The 20,718-nt window shown below is 33.7% G+C and overlaps 1 protein-coding gene across 2 annotated transcripts; it reads right to left on the reverse strand.

Moving 5' to 3' along the window:
* Positions 1–654: 654 nt before the first annotated feature.
* On the reverse strand, positions 655–11,647 carry LOC114275491 (transcription factor GAMYB). 2 transcript variants are annotated; one of them, XM_028217558.2, is made up of 5 exons: positions 11,406–11,647; positions 10,315–10,410; positions 6,553–6,922; positions 2,027–2,990; positions 655–1,205 (listed from the first exon to the last, which is right to left on the reverse strand). In XM_028217558.2, exons 3-5 carry the CDS (start codon positions 6,901–6,903, stop codon positions 889–891), a joined length of 1,632 nt encoding a protein of 543 aa, XP_028073359.2. In that variant the 5' UTR covers positions 6,904–6,922; positions 10,315–10,410; positions 11,406–11,647; the 3' UTR covers positions 655–888. The 2 variants fall into 2 exon arrangements, with proteins under 2 accessions (XP_028073359.2, XP_028073416.2); XM_028217615.2 differs by having other exon boundaries at positions 10,311–10,410; positions 11,406–11,593.
* Positions 11,648–20,718: the final 9,071 nt, after the last annotated feature.

Raw genomic sequence — 20,718 nt, forward strand, 5'->3', positions numbered from 1 at the left:
TATCTAATAAGTGAAGATTTACTTATTGAACAATACTATACATAAATACACTTAAGAATAGTCATTCTTATGATATTCTCGATATGAAACATTTTGTACTTCGGCATGTTATACTTCTATTTTTAACTCTCATTACTAGTTATTTCTTCATTATAAATTTTTGGGTATGTAATAGTTCCACCACTCGAACAAATTATTTTATTAACTGGTATTGATGGGAAGAAATCTATTAAACCAATCACTTCCGCTCACATAAATAAACACAAAATATGATTCAAAATGTTTATAGATTGCAAATATTTTATCTCACATCTGTATATTCTGCGTGTGGTACTTCTTGACATTTGTATATTCTGCGTATGGTACCCCGTGCAAGTAAATTTTTTCTTAAATCTTAAGCAAATGGGGCACACAATCCTAGGTTTAAGAAGGCCTTGGTAACCAAGTTATTCTGCCCCCCAAGGTAAAACAACTTGAACCCTGTAAAAACAAAATCTAACGTTTTGCATGACGGCCAAAGCTAACAAACCCATCACATACAAGCATAATATAAATTCTAAACGAGTATGCTATGATATCAAGAGAGAAAAAAAACTGAAAGACCTTATGTTGAAACTGAAAGCAGTAATATTGGAGATTACGATATGGCAATGATTTCTAAGCACACAAGCGGAGATTGACTAATCCAAAGAAATCCATCAAACTATCTTCCACAACCAAAACCACCCCCAAAAACAAAATAAACACAACATTCAAACAAAACAAACATAAGACTTTCATAGTTCTGGTAACCATGAAATTGTCCCTCAACAACCCTTCAAAATCAAAGACAACTTTGACAAATTAAATATGAAAAAGTGTGCAAGAAGTTTGAAATTCTAAAGGCATTCAAAGATTTTCAGAAAGTTCACAGGCCGTAGACATGTCATCCCATGAACAAGACCCACGACCACGTTTTTGGCAAGATGAATCAGATACAGACATAGTGCTAATTTGCTTGCAGTCACCGTTGAAATCTTCACCAAGAAGTGTGCCTCTAGTATCATTCAGAACGGAATGTTCCCTACCTCGCTCAGTACTATGACCAAACCAATTTGAGGCAAGTAAGAAATCAGGCCTCAAGAACATCATCTGATTTGCATTTTCTTCATTTACATCACATTTCGTTGTAACCCAGTCAACTGCTTCTTGCTTCGCTAGACATTCTTCATAAAACCACAAAAATCAATTAATATATTACACATGAAAAAGGATATGAGATACAGACACAATATGATACAGATACAAAAAACCTTTAAAAATTAAGAAACTGCACGGCTAAGATACAATTGAAAAAGAAATATTTTTTTAAAATTTTAGTAGAGCAAGTACAACGTGTGCTCAAGAATGATGAGAAGCATACTACAAATTTTGAAATACAAAATACAAATCATTAGGACTTAAGTTCTAGTTTAAGTCACTAGCTGGTTCACTTTTTCAATTTTCAATACATCTTGCAAATATTACAATAACAAAACAATCCACAACTTGTCCATGTGTTTTTTCCTTTCACACTAGTGTTAAATATAAAAACACTGCATGCAAAATTACTTGCTTATTTAATTATTGACATTTAATTTTACGATCATTATATTCTCTTGTTAATTTCTATGAAGTAATGGTAGATATGCATGATATGATAAGGATATGCTAGTTCGACAATTCTATTACTTTAACTCACCATGTTCTTTTTATCAAAGAAGCAAGCAAAGTATTGAAAAAATATTATTGTATTTATCCTCACAATTATACTATAATGTTATGTAAGAAATGTTACAATTCCAATTTCATAAAAGTTTTAATGCGTGATTTAGGGTAGCTAATACTTCAAAATGAAGTATCCATTTTGAAGTATTGGATACTTTTAAGACGTATCAATACGGACACGATACGGATATGTCTCCCTTCTAAAAGTATCCATGCTTCATAGCAAGCCAAACTTCATCCAAAAAAGTCAATGCAACAAAAAAAATAAAAAATTACTCACCTGGAAAGATCTCAACTGAATGGGGTTCGTCGAAGGAGGATCCGCTGATAGGAGTACACTCGCTGAATACTGATGAAGTAGAATGACCAAGAGGAGAGATTGGGTCACTATGAATTTCCCATTGTGTCTCGCGGAGATTCTGAGACAAGCTGTCCATTGCATCACCAGCCACAACAGAAACATTCGAAGTCAGGTCGCAAGAACTGTTCTTTGAGCTCTTCAAAGTATGCGATTCATAAAGTACTGCTTCCAGCAGACCACTGTTCCGTCTAGAAAGAGAATCCGACTGTGCTTGCTCAGTCGAGGGGGACTGAATAAGAGTACTGACAGAGTCAAGGGATGGCAGTGGGGACGATGGTGTTCCTGTTTCCCAGCTACCTACTTGAGCATCTGAATATTGGAGTGAAGGGAGCTCCGGATTCATAGCCCAAGGCATGGGCTCCGAAGAAGAGAAATTGCCATTTAAAAGGGCATGGCTGCCAGGAAGTATGGATGAGGACAATTGGGTAATTTTCTCACAACCATCATCCGGGTATTGATCAAATGCCCGGAAATAATCAGCAGTGCTACTATTGACACAAGGAATCAGGCACTCAGATTCCCGGGATTCCCGAAAGCGTTTTGGTGGATGCAACATTGAGAACATCAAGCTCTCACTATGGGAAGAACCAAGACCTTGTGCTAGTAAGCCACTTGCAGGAATATCGGGAAGTGCTGGCGAATACAACTGTTGGTCGAGTTCCAAATTTTTGAATTCCACAGCAGGAATCTCAAAGCTATTTGTTGACAAGAGATCAGGATGGTGTGTTTCCACCATTGGGAATGTACCCATGTTCTGACACTGTTGATTCTCATGCAATGCTTGAGATATATCAGGAGGGTAAATCGGTAAGCCAGCACGGTGCCGTCTCTTGATTCTCGTATTCCAGTAGTTCTTTATCTCATTATCCGTCCGTCCAGGCATCTGACAAGGGAGAGTAGAATCAAATTAGAAAAGCAGTTGAGCAGAAAAGCAAGAAACTAATGCTTCATTTATTTTGGCGGAAAGCATAATCAGGAAAGGAAATGCATCCTCACTACTCGTTAAAGCTGCAAAATGATTGTAATATTGGTAATTTGTTGAGCTCAAAATTTCACATGAAACGGTAACTAATGGGTGGTGTATACAAACCCCCCCTCCAATATATAATTTTTATACCCCAAACATAAAAATAAAATTAAATAAAATAAGTAAAGAACAAAAAAATATAGAAAAAGTCCAAAAAGAGAAAGAAGAAAAGGAAAATCCACTTATTCGTCAGGCTTACACTAATAAATTTATAGATTTTTATTAGCAAAAATTTGTAAATACTGGTGCCGCAAGCAGATGATGGGTTTTCCTGTACGACATTCAAGTTGACCTTTCTAAAACAAAGATAAAATGATATGGTTTTAAAAAGGAAAAGAAGAAAATTCAATTCAATTCATTTTAAAAAATAAATGACATCTTTGTATAGTTTAGTACCATTGCTTTGGATGTGCTATGAATCATAGTTATTTTTAGAGCACTACACTAGTCAAGCAAGTGCATTACCTTTAGATAATAAAGATGGCATGGCTACAATCGGTCACAGAAAAGTTTAACTGTTTTTCTTCTTATTTGAAGATTATAAAATTCATCATTAGCAGTATTGATCATTTTATGATGAGACACAGCAGAAGTGTGACTTTTGAAGAGGAATTTCCTTAAGTAGCTTTACCTGATATAAAACAGCACCCTATCCCATCTGGCTTCATCATCTCACAATGGATTTATTACTCCATATTTTAGGGTTTTAGTTAGGTTCACCAATTTCATATTACCGCACATGTAACACTTAGGCTGTGTTTGTATCATGGATTTGAGGAGGAATTTGCAAAGGGAAATGAAAAGAAAAGGCAAAAGTTTAAAGGAAAACCAAAAAATAAAAAAAAATTACCCTATATTTCATTCACTTTTCCTTTCTCTTCGCAAATCTCTCTCCCAAATCTATGATCAAAACACAGCCTTAATGAATTCGGAATTAGGATGGAAATGGCAAAATTTTATGAAAGGCAGCCAACGCAAACTTTCTTAGAATGCAAAAACAATGGCATATTAATTATTATGAAGAAACTACAAAGGGAATTTTTAAGGAATTTCATTTAAATAAATTTCAAGATATCTCGAGAAAAGATTTGTTACATAATATGACTAAATAAGAAATAACAATTCCGATATGACACCAACTATGAAGCATTGACATGCACACGGGACATGGATACGAAATGACATGACATGGACACGTCGACACGGAAAATTTCAAAAAAGTAGGACACAAACACGGCTCAGACACACCACAAATAATTATACGTTGATATAATATTATCTAATAATATATTATATTATATAGTTATATTTGTGCATAATATATACAAAATTAAATAATTACTTTATACCAAATAAATCTTGTATCTAATTTTCTTACATGAATTTTTAGGCTATTGGATTGGACCATATTAGTTAAAAATTAGACAAACCATAGGAAACATATATAATCGCAACATTTCCCTCATCCTCCTAACCCTATATATACATTTTTTTTAAAGAATTATATATTATGTTATTCTTAAGAATTATACATTGTTTTTAAGAATATAAGATATTTATGTCAAATTCAACTTTGAAAATCATACGGTAGTAGATATCAAACTGTTGGTCTCATGTTTATATTTTTAGTGATAGACATGGCCAAGAAGTGATGGACACATCGTAAAACGAGTGTTGGGCACATATCCAAAATTAATATTTTTAATTTTAATTAGGGACATGGTAGAAAGAGTATCTGACACTTGTCTGAGAGTGTCCGAAGAGTGTCGGTCTCCGACATGTGTCCAACATGGACACGTCGCCTTCTTAGAAGTGTCCGTGATAGCCATGTGGTGTATGAAACTTCAATTTGTGAAGAACTACCATCTTCTATACATTATCAATTTTGATAAACACATCCGAGAAAAACTTTTGACCAACCTAATTGGAGAAGTGTGCATGTTACAAGTAGCCATGCACTAGAATTTGCCTGTTGACAATAAACCAATGTACATGTCTACCTAGACTTTCTATATGTTTCAATTCAAGAGGAAAACAATGTAATGAAGAAATATGGCTCAAAAGGTGCAAAATGCAAATCTAAAAGTTATTATGCTAGTGTCATTATGCTTTATTGTGGAGTGTATGAGATAGACAAGGAAAGAACCAAATATTCTCAAAAAGTGACCTCCTTATAAAAGGGTAGTCTTAGGTGCACGAGGCTCCCGCAATGGTAGGGTTTAAGGAGGGTTAGAATTATGCAGCCTTACCTTACATGCAGAGCGGCTTCTGCCAGCGTTATTTAAGGTTAAAGGCAAAACAAGGCGCCTAGATCTCTTGGGACATAGGTGTAAGGCGCGCATGCTTCATCTAAACAAAGCGCATATTATAGATATTGCATAGTATTTATACATACGACAAATTAAATTTATTGTGTGTTTTATCTATCATATACTAACCAATGAAACATTGTATTTTTACATGAGATTATTACCACCTAGCACATTACATCAACAACTTCAAATGAAATAAATTTAAATTAAACAAATTAAAAGTAGTTAAGCAATTATACAATAAAGCAAATAAGTAAACAATTAAATATTTAAACGAATTAAGTAAATAATATATCCAATTAAGTAACTTAACAATAAATACTTTAGATTGCAAATTATTATTTGGCTATTGTCACTGGCCACAAGGGAAAAACTAAAAAAACAAAAGACGATATGCGAGCCAAAATATAAAAGTTTAGGTATTTATCTTCAATTTGTTGTTTAGGGTTGAGACTATCTATTTATTAGGGATAGTATGTCAGCAACATATGCAATTACAATGCGCTCCAGTAGATCACAGGGTTGATATTGCATCTTTAAAAAATTAGGCACAATCGAAAAAGGAGTAAACCTCAGGTGCGCCTCACACCTATGCACACTCCTGCAATAAAATTGGTTTCCGTGGTTTGAACCCATGATGCCCATGTCACAATGGAGCAACCTTATCATTACACCAAGGCCTGCCCTAAAAAGCTCCTCCCAAGAAGATAAGAAGATATTTTTTTTTCCCCATACTACATCAGTTGTAGCACTTTCCATCTATGTAGTGCATCCTACCTTGATGTCAACATGACATAACAATGCATGGAACCTTAAATTTATTCAATGCATTCAAAGGAAAGGGGAAAAAAGAGATCTACAAAACAGATTAAACAATTACAGATAGCTGATGTCAATGTCTGTTTGGTTAAAAATTATTATCTTGAACCAATATTTACCCAAACAAAGGTAAGGAAGAACTATTCCAGAAAATATACCACTACTACAAAATGCATGGCACTAAATTTAACCAAAATATTCCCATGTTAACGTCACTAGAAATATATGAAGATATAATATTAAAGATATTACTAAACGAGAAATCATAATGAAACATTGATACACACCTCTGCAGCCATGCGAGCCCATTTGTTTCCCATCTTGGCATGTAGTTCAATGATTTGCCGCTCTTCCTTTGGGGTGAATGCACCTTTTCTCAAATCTGGCCTAAGATGATTTGCCCAACGTAGACGACAACTTTTCCCACAGCGAGAGAGTCCTGAGTGCTTCTGGACAGCATTCCAGTTCCCCTCTCCATGCCTGTTAACATAATCCACCAAAATTGCATCTTCTGCCGATGTCCAGGGGCCTTTCTTCAACAGACCACCACCACCCAATTTTCCTATGCTGCTAGCTTCTTCAACAGATGGTGAATCCATGCAATCCTCGGACATCTTATCTTCACTATCACTTGTCATATTGCTAATCTCCTAAAGGCTGATACAAAAATCAAAAAAATCAAAACACTGCAGTACAGCTCCAAAGAATCAATGCTGTGTAAGTACTAAATAGGCGGAACCAGTAAAATTGAGAAGCAATCATTGAGACTAAGAATTGGTGTAAAAACTGCATGGCATATACAGTTGAGCAATTGACTAATAACAGTAAGGGAAAATTTCATTTTACCCCATGGTACAGGGCCATGAGCACATATCCCCTTATTATTTGGAAATAACCACTTAACTACCTATGGTTTGTGGACTAAAACAAACCATCACATTTTCCATCCAAATTAAAGGAAAATCCATTACACATACCTATATCTCAAAATAACTAGAATTATGTGCATATAACCTATCACACAGGAGCTAAAGTGAAGGGTTTATTTCAAAGGAGAGGTATAAAATGAGGGTATTTAGGTCAGTTTACAAGTTGTTAGTCTACAAACCATAAAGTTAAGTGATTATTTCCAAATGCCAGAAGGCTATGCATACATAAGGTGAAATTTTCCCTAACAATAAAAGAACATAGCCTCATTGTGTAAAAAGCAAAACATAAATTACATTTCAAGAAAAACCCATAAAGCTTAACATCAGTGGTGCACAATTAACAAAATTGCAAATTCATCGTTGAAATAAAATTAGAATTAGTAAGAACGTAAAACCAACCCAATCCATGTACAAAATCACCAAAAAAAGTAGCATAACAACTATTTCAACCTATCTTTCTAGCAGTTTAGTGATCCAAAACACTATAGCATTGTCCGGTTACAAGATTTCTGCATTCGTATTGGAGAGCAAAATCTGGTTTAGGTTGTTGCCAAAAGAAAAATAAAAAATAAAAAAAAGAAAGAAAGAAAGAAAGAAAGAAATTTCTGCAATTACAAAGTAGTAGTAACTAATTTTGTTAACAAATACATATACAGCATAAGGGAATGTTTTACCCCGAATGGAAGTTGCAAAATTAAAATAAATTATCAAAAGCTCATTATGCTTTCCAAGATTCCTCTTCCCACCAAAATCCAATCCCAATTTATGTTTCTCACAGCATATGCTATTCTTAGATAGTACCACAACACAATCTTATATAGATTATAGAAAACCAAAAACTTTTGAAAATGTGACTTACACAAATATAAGTAAATAAAATTTCCCAAGTAACCAAATTTTCTAATTCATACCGTCTAATTCAATAATGTAGCATTTATGAACGAATTTAAACCAATTGTAGTGGTAGGGAATTAATTAAAACTCTACAAAACACTACAATCAGTTTAAATTGGTTCGTAAATGCTACATTCTTGAATTAGACTTGTTTCAAGAATTTATTTTTTATATAAGAAAACCAAAAACTTTTGAAAATGTGACTTACATAAATAAATAAATAAAATTTCCTAAGTAACCAAATTATCTAATTGATACCTTCTAATTCAATAATGTGCATTTTTGAATGAATTTAAACTAATTGTAGTGGTAGGGAATTAATTAAGACTCTACAAAACACTACAAGCACTTTAAATTTGTTCATAAATGCTACATTCTTGAATTAGAAAATTTAGTTACTTGTTTCAAGAATTTATTTTTCTTTTCTTATCGGTCGCGTCTTCAAAAATTTCTAGTTTTCTACCTTATCTAAGATTGTGTTGTGGTACTTTATCTAAGAATAGCATCTATTGTGAGAAACACAATTTGGGTTTGGACTTTGGTGAGAGGAGGAATTTTGGGAATCACGATCCTGATCATTGCTTTTAATTTTGTAACTTCCATCAGTCTTCCATTCAGGTAAAATATTCTCCTTACTAAATATATGTATATAACAAAATTAAATACTATTAGTTTGCAATTGCAGAAATTTCTATTATTGCTTATTTTGGCAACAAACTAAACCAGATTTGCTTTCCAATACATTTGAAAAAATTTATAGAATTTAATATAAGCAAATAATTTAGGATTCAACATAAACAAAATGAAAATATTAAACATTTTAAACATAAATACCAATAAACATCACTATTTTAAAATAGAGAAATGAACAATATTTCAAATTTCAATATAAAATATGAATAAGAAGAGAGGGGAGAACAAGGCTAAGAACAGGAAGGGGGGAGAAGGAAAAAAAAAAGACCAGTCTAGAGAAGGAGAAGAGTGGAGAATAAGAATAAGAAGAAGGAAGAAGAAAAAGAAGGCAGCAAAGTGACCAGAACAAAAGAAGGCGGCAGCAACATCACAACCATGTGAAAAAGACGATAGCAACATAGAGAAGAGAAGTAGAGAAGACAACAACGTAGAGAAGAAGAAGAAGAAGACAACAATGTGAAGAAGAAGAAGAAGAAGAAGAAGAAGAAGAAGAAGAAGAAGAAGAAGAAGAAGAAGAGAAGAATTTTTGGAGTTGCTGGACTGGTGGATAACGGAAACGGCAGCATCAAAAGTTCTTTGGAAATTAGAAATTAAGGCTAATTTTTCTTCTATCGTTGATTTGGGGTTAAATGCCCAATGTATTGGCATGTATACTTAAGAGTAGGGATCTGCTATAGCAGCACCATATTATATCAATGGTCAAATTTCAAACAAAACCAATCAAAGCAAAAAAAAAAAAAAAAAAAAGCCCTCAAGGCCGCACCTTGGGCCAATCGCGCAACTTAACAAAATTGCCTGGCCTGGAACACTACGAGGCGCAAGCCTTGCGCCTAGATGGGACTTGGGCCTAGGCACACACCTAGTCATGCTTTTAATAACATTTCTACCGTGAGCATTTCTCCAATTGCCACTCTAGTAAGCATGTCTCCATAGCTAGTGTAATTACCTCAACACAATGTGAAGTTGAAAGAGCACAAAAATTGATAATTCCTTTTGTAACTCCTAATCAATATAAATGACAAATGTAATGTGCTGTGAGACACATGTACCCACGGCTTTGAATGGAAGTCCACAAGTCCACAGTGAGAGAAACCTGTCGAGTTGAACTCCGAAAGATTGCTTTCAAAGTTTTCCTTTCACTTGTATAAATTTATGTAACCTTAGACAATGTGAAATTTTGGTTGCAAGGCAATGACAAACCTTTTAAAACACTCTTTTTTCCACAAAACTAAAAGGTCATCAATGATAATCATACAAGCAAGTTTCCTACGACAATGTTCATGATCAAATTTCTAATTAACAATATGAACTTGACTATTAATTGTTGAGGATAAAAAAAAAAAAATTGTTGGGTTGGGTCCTTGTTATTATTACCCTAATAAGAAAAGCATTGCTAATTGTAAGTGTACTAGTGCCTAAAGCACCTGGACAAACAAATTCACATCCACAATAATTGCAAGTTGCACGTTCTGTTTTACTGTCGGCAGTCCACACTAGAGATTTCGATTTGTAAAGTTCATTGCGCTTACCCACCTTTGATTTTGCTCCACCCACATCTCATCCATTTTCTTTGTGATTTGTGCATCAGTCTCCCCCATTGTGTATGACATAAACTAATACAAGAGTTTCCTACATAATGAAGAAACAATTCAAAAACCAAACAAATCAGAAAGCACTTCATTAATTTCAGAATTTTCTTAAAAAGTTTGAAATGATTTGTTTCTCATAAATCTAGTTTTAGCAGTGTCACAATTATAGTAATTATCAATTCTACATTTGTCAAGAAGAAAGTATACTCTGATTTAGAAACGAAAAGGCCATCATATCTTCTGATTATTACGATGATAATCTCCATTTCTTGTTTATTTGAACAGTCATACGCATAGATGTATATACTCCCTCCGCCCAAATTATTTGTCTGCCACTTTGAGGTTTCTATGAAATGAGGCATGGAAGGGAGCGACTATCAAGAAGTTCCAGGAGTTACGAAGGAAACTCCAAGCTCATATTGGTCATGGGTTGAGAACAGGAATTGAACTCTATGAGATCTTATCTCCCGTAGGTTCCTCAATAGCTCAGTGATAGAGCAGTCGGCTGTTAACTGATTGGTCGTAGCTTCGAATCCTACTTGGGGAGATTTTATTCATTCTTAATCCTTTAATTCAGAATGAAAGAGCTCGCTTTGACGGTTAAGACTAGGTAACCACTTCCCTGTCTTTGTTTCTATTGCATTCTATCTCATCGTATCACGATATTTGATATTTGAGAATCCCCTCGAAAACAATAACTTAAAGTTATTATATTTTTATGTCAAAAATTTTAAATTTTTTTCACCAATTAAAGGATCTCTTTAAATATTTTAATTTGTGAAAAGAAAGTTAAAAATTTTGACATGAGAATAGATTAATTTAAGCTCACGTTTTCTATGTTAGATAAACAATTTGGGACGGAGATTGTACTAATTGTGAGGACCAGAAAACCTTTGAATCAATCAAACAAAAAGCTAGATTTGAACAAACACATAGATAAAGAGTTCCAGAGACTAATTACAAACACAAATACAAATTTATTATGCAGATCTATTCACGAAAACAGTGTACATTGCAATTCACACAGATCTCTACCTCTTTCGAGTCGCAATTGAACGGTGGTGGAGTCGCAGGCTGAGAGACTGCGGTGGAGGTGTCGAGGGCCGAGAGTGGCAGTAGAGATTGAGACAACTCAGATGACAGACGGAGACGTCTCACGGCGGCGGCGGCGGCGGCGGCGGCGGTTATAGTGGTGTCGCCGTCTTCTACAGACGGGGAGAGTCGAGAGAGTCCAGAGGTTTCTCTGAGTGATATATACTTCATTTGTTCATCTAACCAAATCAATCACTCATTGATCTAACGGTTAATAATTTATCAATATTATCTCATTTTTATTATAAAATGAAATATCTAATTTTTATCAATTTTGATTTTTAAAATGTTGTCCAAGCACACACCAAGTTTAAATATATATATATTAGAAGATTTTTTTTTAAGATCTATAATATTAAGATTTTATAGTATAAAGGACAATTAATATTTTCATAATGTCTAAAATTCATCAACATCGATTCAGATAAAATTCGATCCAGATAATTTCTCTGGACAAATCACAGAAAAAATTCTAAATTTCTCTGGACAAATCACCGAGAAAATTTCAAATTTCTCTGGACAACAATGAGGACTAGTGCTCTGCTTCAGAGAAAATTAGATTTGTCTAGAGAAATTGTCAAGACCCAAACTCGCCCCTATAAGTTTAGCGTCGTAACCGGCCAGTAATCCGAGATTACCAAAGGTCTTCCTGTATAATAAAAAATAATCGAAACTAGCGGAAGCAATATACAAAAACACCAATAGTCCAATGAGTTGTGCATCTATATGAACAAATATTTATACGCAAAAATGTTAATTCACCCACATTCAGTACATAACTTATAACTTAACATCTTATACATAACATATGCACATAACAAAAGTTTATTTCACGATCAAAAGCTTGACAACGGCCTTCCAGGCCTAACCCCAACTCAGAGGCACACAAAACAACTCAATAGGCTTCAAAACGGTGGCTCAGCTAAAGACCTTTTCTAGGCTTGCCCTTCAGAACGCTCACCTATACATATATATATATATATATATATATATATATAAACAGTAAGTTAAAACCCAGTGAATAATATTAAAGTAAAGGGGTTAGTAAACGAATTCCAAATATATCACATCCGTAAAACAAATTATGACACAATCATTCATATTAGTCTCATATCAGAACATAATATAATGGTACGTCTCACAGAACATATCACATTTCGTCTTTCGACTAGAGTAATCAGTTCCGGATACCGATTAAACACATATCACCACAATGAAGTAGCTAACGAGATCTCGTAATCACATAAATGTCATGGACCCGCATTAACATGTCGTCCCCCGTGACTTGGGACTATCTATGGATGCCATAATAGATTTCAAACATAAGATATTCGTTCACGTAAACAAATATTATTTAGGAAATCATAACTTATCAAATCACATTTGGAACATAATTTATATGAACATATCTTTACAATAACGTTACTTACAGTGGGCTTCCAGAACGGTTGATCAAACAATTCTTGACTCGTGACCTACAATCACAAATATGCATAGCACGATACACAATCCTCTTAAACATGTTTAGTTCACTTATGCTTTTAAAAATGGATGACTAGAATTAAGAATTAATTAGATTATTAATTTCCTTTAATCTCTAATTAAAACACGTTTAGCCATGTATTAACCAAACTAATTAAATATAAGTAATCTAATCATAGACCAATCCTTATTAAGTTCACTAATTACACAATTAAGCCTAAATTAGGCTTATACACATTAAATTACAATTATTCAGTCATATTTAAATTACTGAATCAGAAACTCATAAATATGCACATTTTGCAATTTCAACTCCATTTTCAAGCAAATCAAGGCCCCAATAATTAATCTTCACATTTATTTGCATAATCTTGAGCCCAACTCAATTTCAATTGAATTTAATTAATTCTCAATTAAGGCTTAAGTTGACTACATCTAATTTTATGAACCAAAATCAAATTTTTAATTGAATTCTTATAAAGCTCTAAATATCAAATTAAACCCATTTTTTCATTTTTGAAACTCAATTTCATGAAACATCCATTTTCTTGAACCCAAGCTCTAATTCATGCTTAATTTCTTCTTAAACTCGATGAATCATGTAAGAGAACAAGTATAGAATCAAAAATATACCATGCATGTAAAGATTAGGAGTTAATTTGAATAATTCTTCAATGTTTTCACATGCATGCCCTAAGCTCTCAATTACATGACCAAATCTCATATTTAAGGACAAATTCAATTCATTTAAACTTATATCTTGGAAGATAATATGTAATAGAGCTTCAATATCAAGAATTTGGAATAATTTCTTACCTTAATTGATGCTTCAAGACCAAAAATTCAGCTTTCTTATGGTTCCTCTTCTTCTTCCTCCTTTCAATTCTTCCTGAGTTCTTCTCTAGCAAATTCTCTTACTCTCTCTCTACGTGTGGTTCACCAAGGCCACTAACTCTTCATTCTAATTCTTTCTTCTTTATTCAATTGATGAGTATAGAAGAATAAAATACTATTCCACTAACCCTTTAATTCTACATACATAAGGCTTGACTTAATTAGGCTAAGAAATTAATTAAACAAATTAACTTCACTCAAATTAAATTCATCTCATCATCTTATAATCTTAATTACACTAAATTAAATTATACTAATGTATATTAAGCTCTAATTCCTATTCAATTATTTAATTCCAACCTATTAAAATTAGCGAATCAGATGAAATCAATTTTTTAATTAAACTTCTCGGATAACTTTAAAAATTCCAATTAACATATTCTTGTACTCAATTTTGACTTCTAAACCTATTTATGTCATCAATTTCAGTTTCAAAGCCGAACTCACAACGGATAGTTTCTCAATTTAAACAAATATTTACAATGAATCAAATTAGATAATTCACAATTAATCACTTGACATATGTCATAATTAAAATTCAATACATAACTAATTACTTATAATTACAATTAACATTTTGGGGTCGTCACAGAAATTCTCTGGTTTGAATTGAATTTTCTCTATATTGAACTCAATTTTCTCTGGGTTGGTCCAGAGAAATTATCTAGTTTGGACTGAATTTTCTCTGATTTAGTCCAGAGAAATTCTCTGGTTTGGATTGAAATTTCTCTGGATTGATTTGAGGGACTTTAGACATTCTCTTCTTGGCATTTCATCAAACACCTTCTTTGCTAAATCCATGTCCCCAACTTTGTGCATATTTTGCATATTTTCAAAACAAGCTTGTGCATAATCAGAATCAAGTATTTTCTTTGATGAAATATGATCATTTGTTCAGATTTGGAAAAGAATATAACAAAATTATTTTGAGGATAAGAAATCCATGAATTGAAAGCAACATTCAGAATCTGGAAAGATGTGAATTGTGTGTAACTCATTCATAGCATATTTATTACATTGAAGACATGGAATTTAATTGAAGACACTTTTTTTTTATCAGCAAAAAAGAAGCTTTATTAATGGAAAAACATAATGAGTACGATAACTTACATCAATAAAGAAGAGGGTGCAAAAAGCATCATAGTGAAACATTCAGATCCTAACTAGGTTGGCACCTAGATGCACACCAAATCATCTGCTAGTACACACTCGAAGCTCCAAGTTGGTGAGAATCCAACATGCAGAGCAAAACAAAACAAAAACAAACAACGAAAAAAAACACCACAGCCGCCCAGGCTAACAGCAAAAGCAACAAAACACTCCCCTTGAAAGACCATTCATCCAAAACCCCTCTGCTAAAGCATTAGACCACTACTACAACTCCTCTGGCTGAGCACAGGTTTGGAACTACAAATATGTGCTAACCCCTTTGCGCACCAAAGCTAACTCAGGACTACCATCCTACCTTTGGTAATGCAACTATCCACTACTACAACTACTCCACCAATAACAAATACTCACATCCACTCAACAGCATTGACTCCAGGACTATCATGAGCAGCAGTAGGATACCCCAACAGCAGCAGATCATTGATTCTTAATGTAGTCCACATCACGACCTAATCCAATACTTCAATACAGTTGACTTACCTTTCAGCAAATTGTTGATGGGATGAATAATGGTGCATGTTTCCTTCTAAAACTCTAAAGACTATAATTGAATTTAATTGAAGACACTTGATCATTTTTCCTTCTGAAACTCTAAAGACTATAATTGTCCTTAATGTAGTCAGGGAAGCTTACAAAACTACTGCGTGGAAGCCACCCATATAACAATGGTGCATGTTTTGATGACGTCATCTCGTGTTTGCATCTTTGGCCACCATGGCTCGCAACATTCCGGCGACGGCGTGGTAGAGAATGTGCACAAAGAGTGAGGGTTTGGTTTGGATAGAATAAAGATCGGAGAGAGAGAGAGAGAGAGAGAGAGAGAGAGAGAGAGTCAAATTTCTTTGATTTGATATATGGGTGTGGGTTTAAGGACCATTGTGGATCTCTTCCATTACTAAAAACGGGAGAGGGACCTAGACTAGTTTTCCCTATATATTATTTAGTTCCTATAAAAATTCAAGTTGTGCTTTTTATTTGAGAGATTTTTTTTTTCTTTTTTTTTGAGAAAATTATTTGAGAGTTTTTATTTATACTATGGATTTAACTTCTTATACCTTTACATTTTCTTACGTATAACTCTCATGTAAAAACTCAACACTCAAAATCATTAACCTTAATTTCTCAAACACACCCTTTAACTAGCGTTGTCTTTGCAACTGTGTTGCTAATGCCATACCCTCTTCTACTTGTTATCCCCCTTGTGAACCAGCACAACCCCTTTTCTCAACCATCGCAAACCACCACAACCACTCCACTCTCATAAACCACTGTAACTCACATTTTTTTCTCGCAAACCACTGCAATCACTCCCAAGAACCACTGCAACCCCTTTCCATAACCATCGACCTACCTTGTGCACCACCCCTCCCTACTCATCATTCCCAATGATCCCCGTTAGGTAGCCTCTCAATGAACCACTTCACCCCCGTTTAGTAGTCACTCTTCGAACAAACATGATCCGTTCGGTATCAAAAAATCGAATAAAAACTATTCATTGCTTTGGTTGGCTATATTCGAACATTGAGCATCTGTTCAGCACTATGAAGTTGCACAAAGACAATTGGTTTGACTCTTATAGTTCACTAATGATCTCTTCTTTTTCTCTTTTCTTTCAAAACCTTTAGTTCTTCCTCCCTTACCTTTTAAAAACCCTAGATTTAAGGTTAGGAAGTGGTAGGAGCAACGCGATACTAGTTGCTAGAGTGGAGATGGTTGTAATGTAGTGATCACCAGGGTAGGGATAACTACAATGTAATGGCCGTCAGGGTTACTAGTGTTGTGAGGGGTAGAAGTTGTAGGTTGGTAAGGTGGAAAAAGGTTGTGGAGAGAGTGGATGAGGGCTGGAAAGTGGTGGTTGCAGACAATAACTATGGTGGTTATGGTAGTCGAAAGCCGGTGTGTAAGTTAGGGTTCGAAAAGGTGTGGGGGTATAAAGAGATTTTGAAAGGTTAGCGATGAGGGTATATTTGGAATTATGAGGTAAGTAAGGAGATAAAATGAAGATTTTTGAATTTTTTTATGGGGTCTAACATTAGTAATTTTTGCATTTCAAAAGCAAAACTAAAAATTTGGTAAAAAAGTGCATATAAAAATATAAATATTTATCAAAATTAACGTCAAAATGTCATAATTTAAAATTTTGCTTTAGGCTTCAAAAAAGATTGGGTCTAGGGGTGCAACTCAGGTAACTTCATTTGGATCCAAACTTGTTTACTAAGCATGATAAATTGAACTCAAGTTAGGTCTTAATTGCCTACATTTTTTGAATAGTACTATTTTAACTCAAAAGTTAGATTCAATTTTTGAACTTAATTATGTGACCGTCTATTAGAATGTCTAACACAACTTTCTCTCTCATGTATTCTTTAATTGTCAGTCAATTATGTCTTTTATACATCTTTGAATCTTAAAAATAAGTTTAGAAAGTGGATTTTTATATCATTTTTTTTTCTTCTTTTTAATTTATAGCTAGGATGATTAATTAATTAATGTTAGACATTGATTTCTGTTGGCTTATTTTTCCTACAAAAGAAAATATCATAAATGCGAGCGTGCCAGCAAGGATTGAAAAATCCTTACAGATTAAATTCAAGCCAATTATCAAGCGATTGCGTTGACGGTTCTTTTGCCTCAACAAAGAGGACTTCAAAATTGTCAAGTGTAGAGAAAAGAAAAAGTAAAAGAAGAAAAAGGGACGGAGAAAGATGATTGAGTGAACAATCAAAGTAATAATTACTTATCTCTACTCCTATGCTTCGAAAAGAAAGTGCATAAAATGCTTCGAAATGGAAATGCTGAAAATAAATGCTTCGAAATATAAATCTATGTTGAACTACTCCTAAGATAAGGAAAATGACAAGAAATATTGAAATCAAGTGTCTTTGATTATGAATTCCGGGTCCTTTACAATGTAGCCATTAATGGCTATTTATAGAAGAAAAAATACAGCAATAACTACTTAGTAACTACACATTTCTTCCATCTTCATTCTTATCTTGCCATGTGTCCTTCCACTCATCCACTTTGTCCTCCCACTCATCCACTTTGTCCTTCATATTCTCCATTATCTCTATAACTTCTTTTAACTTCCAAATGAATAAGAGGATGCCACGTGTCCTGCAATTATATAAATAATAAATAATAATAAAAATTGCAGATTTATGGTGCTAACATTACCCCCCGCGGCCCTTAAAAATGATGTTTACTTGAATTTTTGAAGGGCCGAACCAAGCACATGACTAATCCAAGTAATAAAATGCTTCGAATAATATCAACTAAGTGCTTCGAATGATATAATAGCACCAATGAAGTGTTTTGAATGAGTATGAAATTATGACTAGATGTCTCGAATGCTAGCTATTACGGACTAGTAACAAGCTTCGAAGTTGGTACAAAGGACAAAAATCATCTTTCGAAGGTTGAATGTGCCGACAAAGGACAAATTACATCCTTAGAAATACTCGGCAAAGTTTCGAAGGTTCACAACCACCATTATTGTTTCTTCGAAGCTGTTAATGCAAGATGAAGTGCTTTGGAGCTTCCAAAATTATGGCAAAAGAGCCTTCGAAGCAGCTTTTGGCCAACATTGTAGTTATTCACATTTTGTATATTCTGGTTCATACATAATTAATGAAAATATTAATTTTGTGCTTCGAACCAGTTATTAATTCTTCGAAGACACCAAAACTGTTGTTCTTCGAACCAACTTATCATGCCAAAAACAGGCATTATTCGACAACTAATTAATTGTCATTTTACATATATTTGAAGAGATGTACACATTTCGAAAGTTTTCAAAGCTTTATACAGTTTCGAAGGAAGTAATCAACCTTCGAAACAACTCTTGATGTTTCGAATGTATCTTCAAAGCTTTATACAGCGTCGAAGGTGAAGTAATCAACCTTCGAAACAACTCTTGATGCTTCGAATGCATCTTCGATGCTTTGATTGTGTACATACAAACAACTGGCCATCAATTTGAAAAGATAAGCCATTCTCAACCATTTATTTAAATGCACAGGCTTTTTCTAGCCAAATTCATGCATTTTAAATGGTCATCCCTTGTTCTTAGTGCTTCGAACTCATAAGAACAATTTGTTAATTTTATTAGCCACATCATCAAAATTATATTTTGATGTGAACCACAAATCCAAAAAGGATTTTGAACACCAAAAGTCATGGTATGGTGTGACCATAAAAATTCATACTTTTTAACATTTTGAAAAATGTCAAAAATTTTGAATTCATGAACAGCGGCTTGTTCATTATTCTTGACCATGTTTGTTTTAAAAATATGACTTTTGCCAAATAGATTTTCATAATTATTTGGCAAAGTGGGTTGTTTTTCCATGTTAGTCATTAATGGCTTATGAAAATCACTCATAGATATGTTATTTTCATGACTTGACTCTCTAAAAATTGGTTTTGAGACCTCTCGAGCCATGCATGGAACATCATTCTTAGCCAAATTTGGCTCAAGAACATGCTCTTTCGTTATGTTAATTTCATAATTTGACTTTTCAAAAACGGATTCTTGAACCCCCCGAGCCATTGATGAAATCAACTCTTTGCTTTTGCTATTTTTAACCATGGAAAAATTCTGAAAATATTCACCAATTCCGGCCATTAAGGCCTCAGTTAAAGCCTTGGTAGTGAGAGTTGATAACTCATCATTCCATTGGCGAATTTCCATATCAAGTTGATGAATTTCTCCAATTAAATGGTGTTTTTTTTTTCCACCAAATAATATTGTAAGGGATGAAAATTTATTTCATCAAGAAAATGGATCTCTTCTTGAAGATCCAAAAGTTCTTGTTTACGCCAATAAATTTCATCTAGGCTATTTGAAATGGACAAATCCAATTCATTTTTCATTTATTACACTTGACGTCCCACTGGGCGTGCCAAAAAATGTTGGCTTATTTTTCCTACGAAAGAAAATATCATAAATGCGAGCGTGCCAGCAAGGATTGAAAAATCCTTACAGATTAAATTCAAGCCAATTATCAAGCGATTGCGTTGACGGTTCTTTTGCCTCAACAAAGAGGACTTCAAAATTGTCAAGTGTAGAGAAAAGAAAAAGTAAAAGAAGAAAAAGGGACGGAGAAAGATGATTGAGTGAACAATCAAAGTAATAATTACATACCTCTACTCCTATGCTTCGAAAAGAAAGTGCATAAAATGCTTCGAAATGGAAATGCTGAAAATAAATGCTTCGAAATATAAATCTATGTTGAACTACTCCTAAGATAAGGAAAATGACAAGAAATATTGAAATCAAGTGTCTTTGATTATGAATTCTGGATCCTTTACAATGTAGCCATTAATGGCTATTTATAGAAGAAAAAATACAGCAATAACTACTTAGTAACTACACATTTCTTCCATCTTCATTCTTGTCTTGCCATGTGTCCTTCCACTCATCCACTTTGTCCTCCCACTCATCCACTTTGTCCTTCATATTCTCCATTATCTCTATAACTTCTTTTAACTTCCAAATGAATAAGAGGATGCCACGTGTCCTGCAATTATATAAATAATAAATAATAATAAAAATTGCAGATTTATGGTGCTAACAATTTCTTTAGTAAAACTACCATACTAAATTTAGATTTATTTTATTCAATATTTCTCATACTCCATTTATATTGTCCCATAAAAATGCTTTTATGATTTTGTAATTCAATTAAAGTAAAAAAAATTAAAATTT

Source organism: Camellia sinensis, chromosome 14, assembly GCF_055761805.1.
Source record: "Camellia sinensis isolate YWXY chromosome 14, ASM5576180v1, whole genome shotgun sequence".
Classification (NCBI taxonomy): Eukaryota; Viridiplantae; Streptophyta; class Magnoliopsida; order Ericales; family Theaceae; genus Camellia; species Camellia sinensis.

Excerpts from the sequence above, each read along its gene's own strand:
- LOC114275491 (XM_028217558.2), bottom strand. The coding sequence starts at position 6,903 with ATGACAAGTGATAGTGAAGATAAGATGTCCGAGGATTGCATGGATTCA. Across the intron at positions 2,991-6,552 it reads GGGCTCGCATGGCTGCAGAG|ATGCCTGGACGGACGGATAA; the intron begins GTGTGTATCAAT and ends CTCCCTTGTCAG. Across the intron at positions 1,206-2,026 it reads TTCAGTTGAGATCTTTCCAG|AATGTCTAGCGAAGCAAGAA; the intron begins GTGAGTAATTTT and ends GGTTTTATGAAG.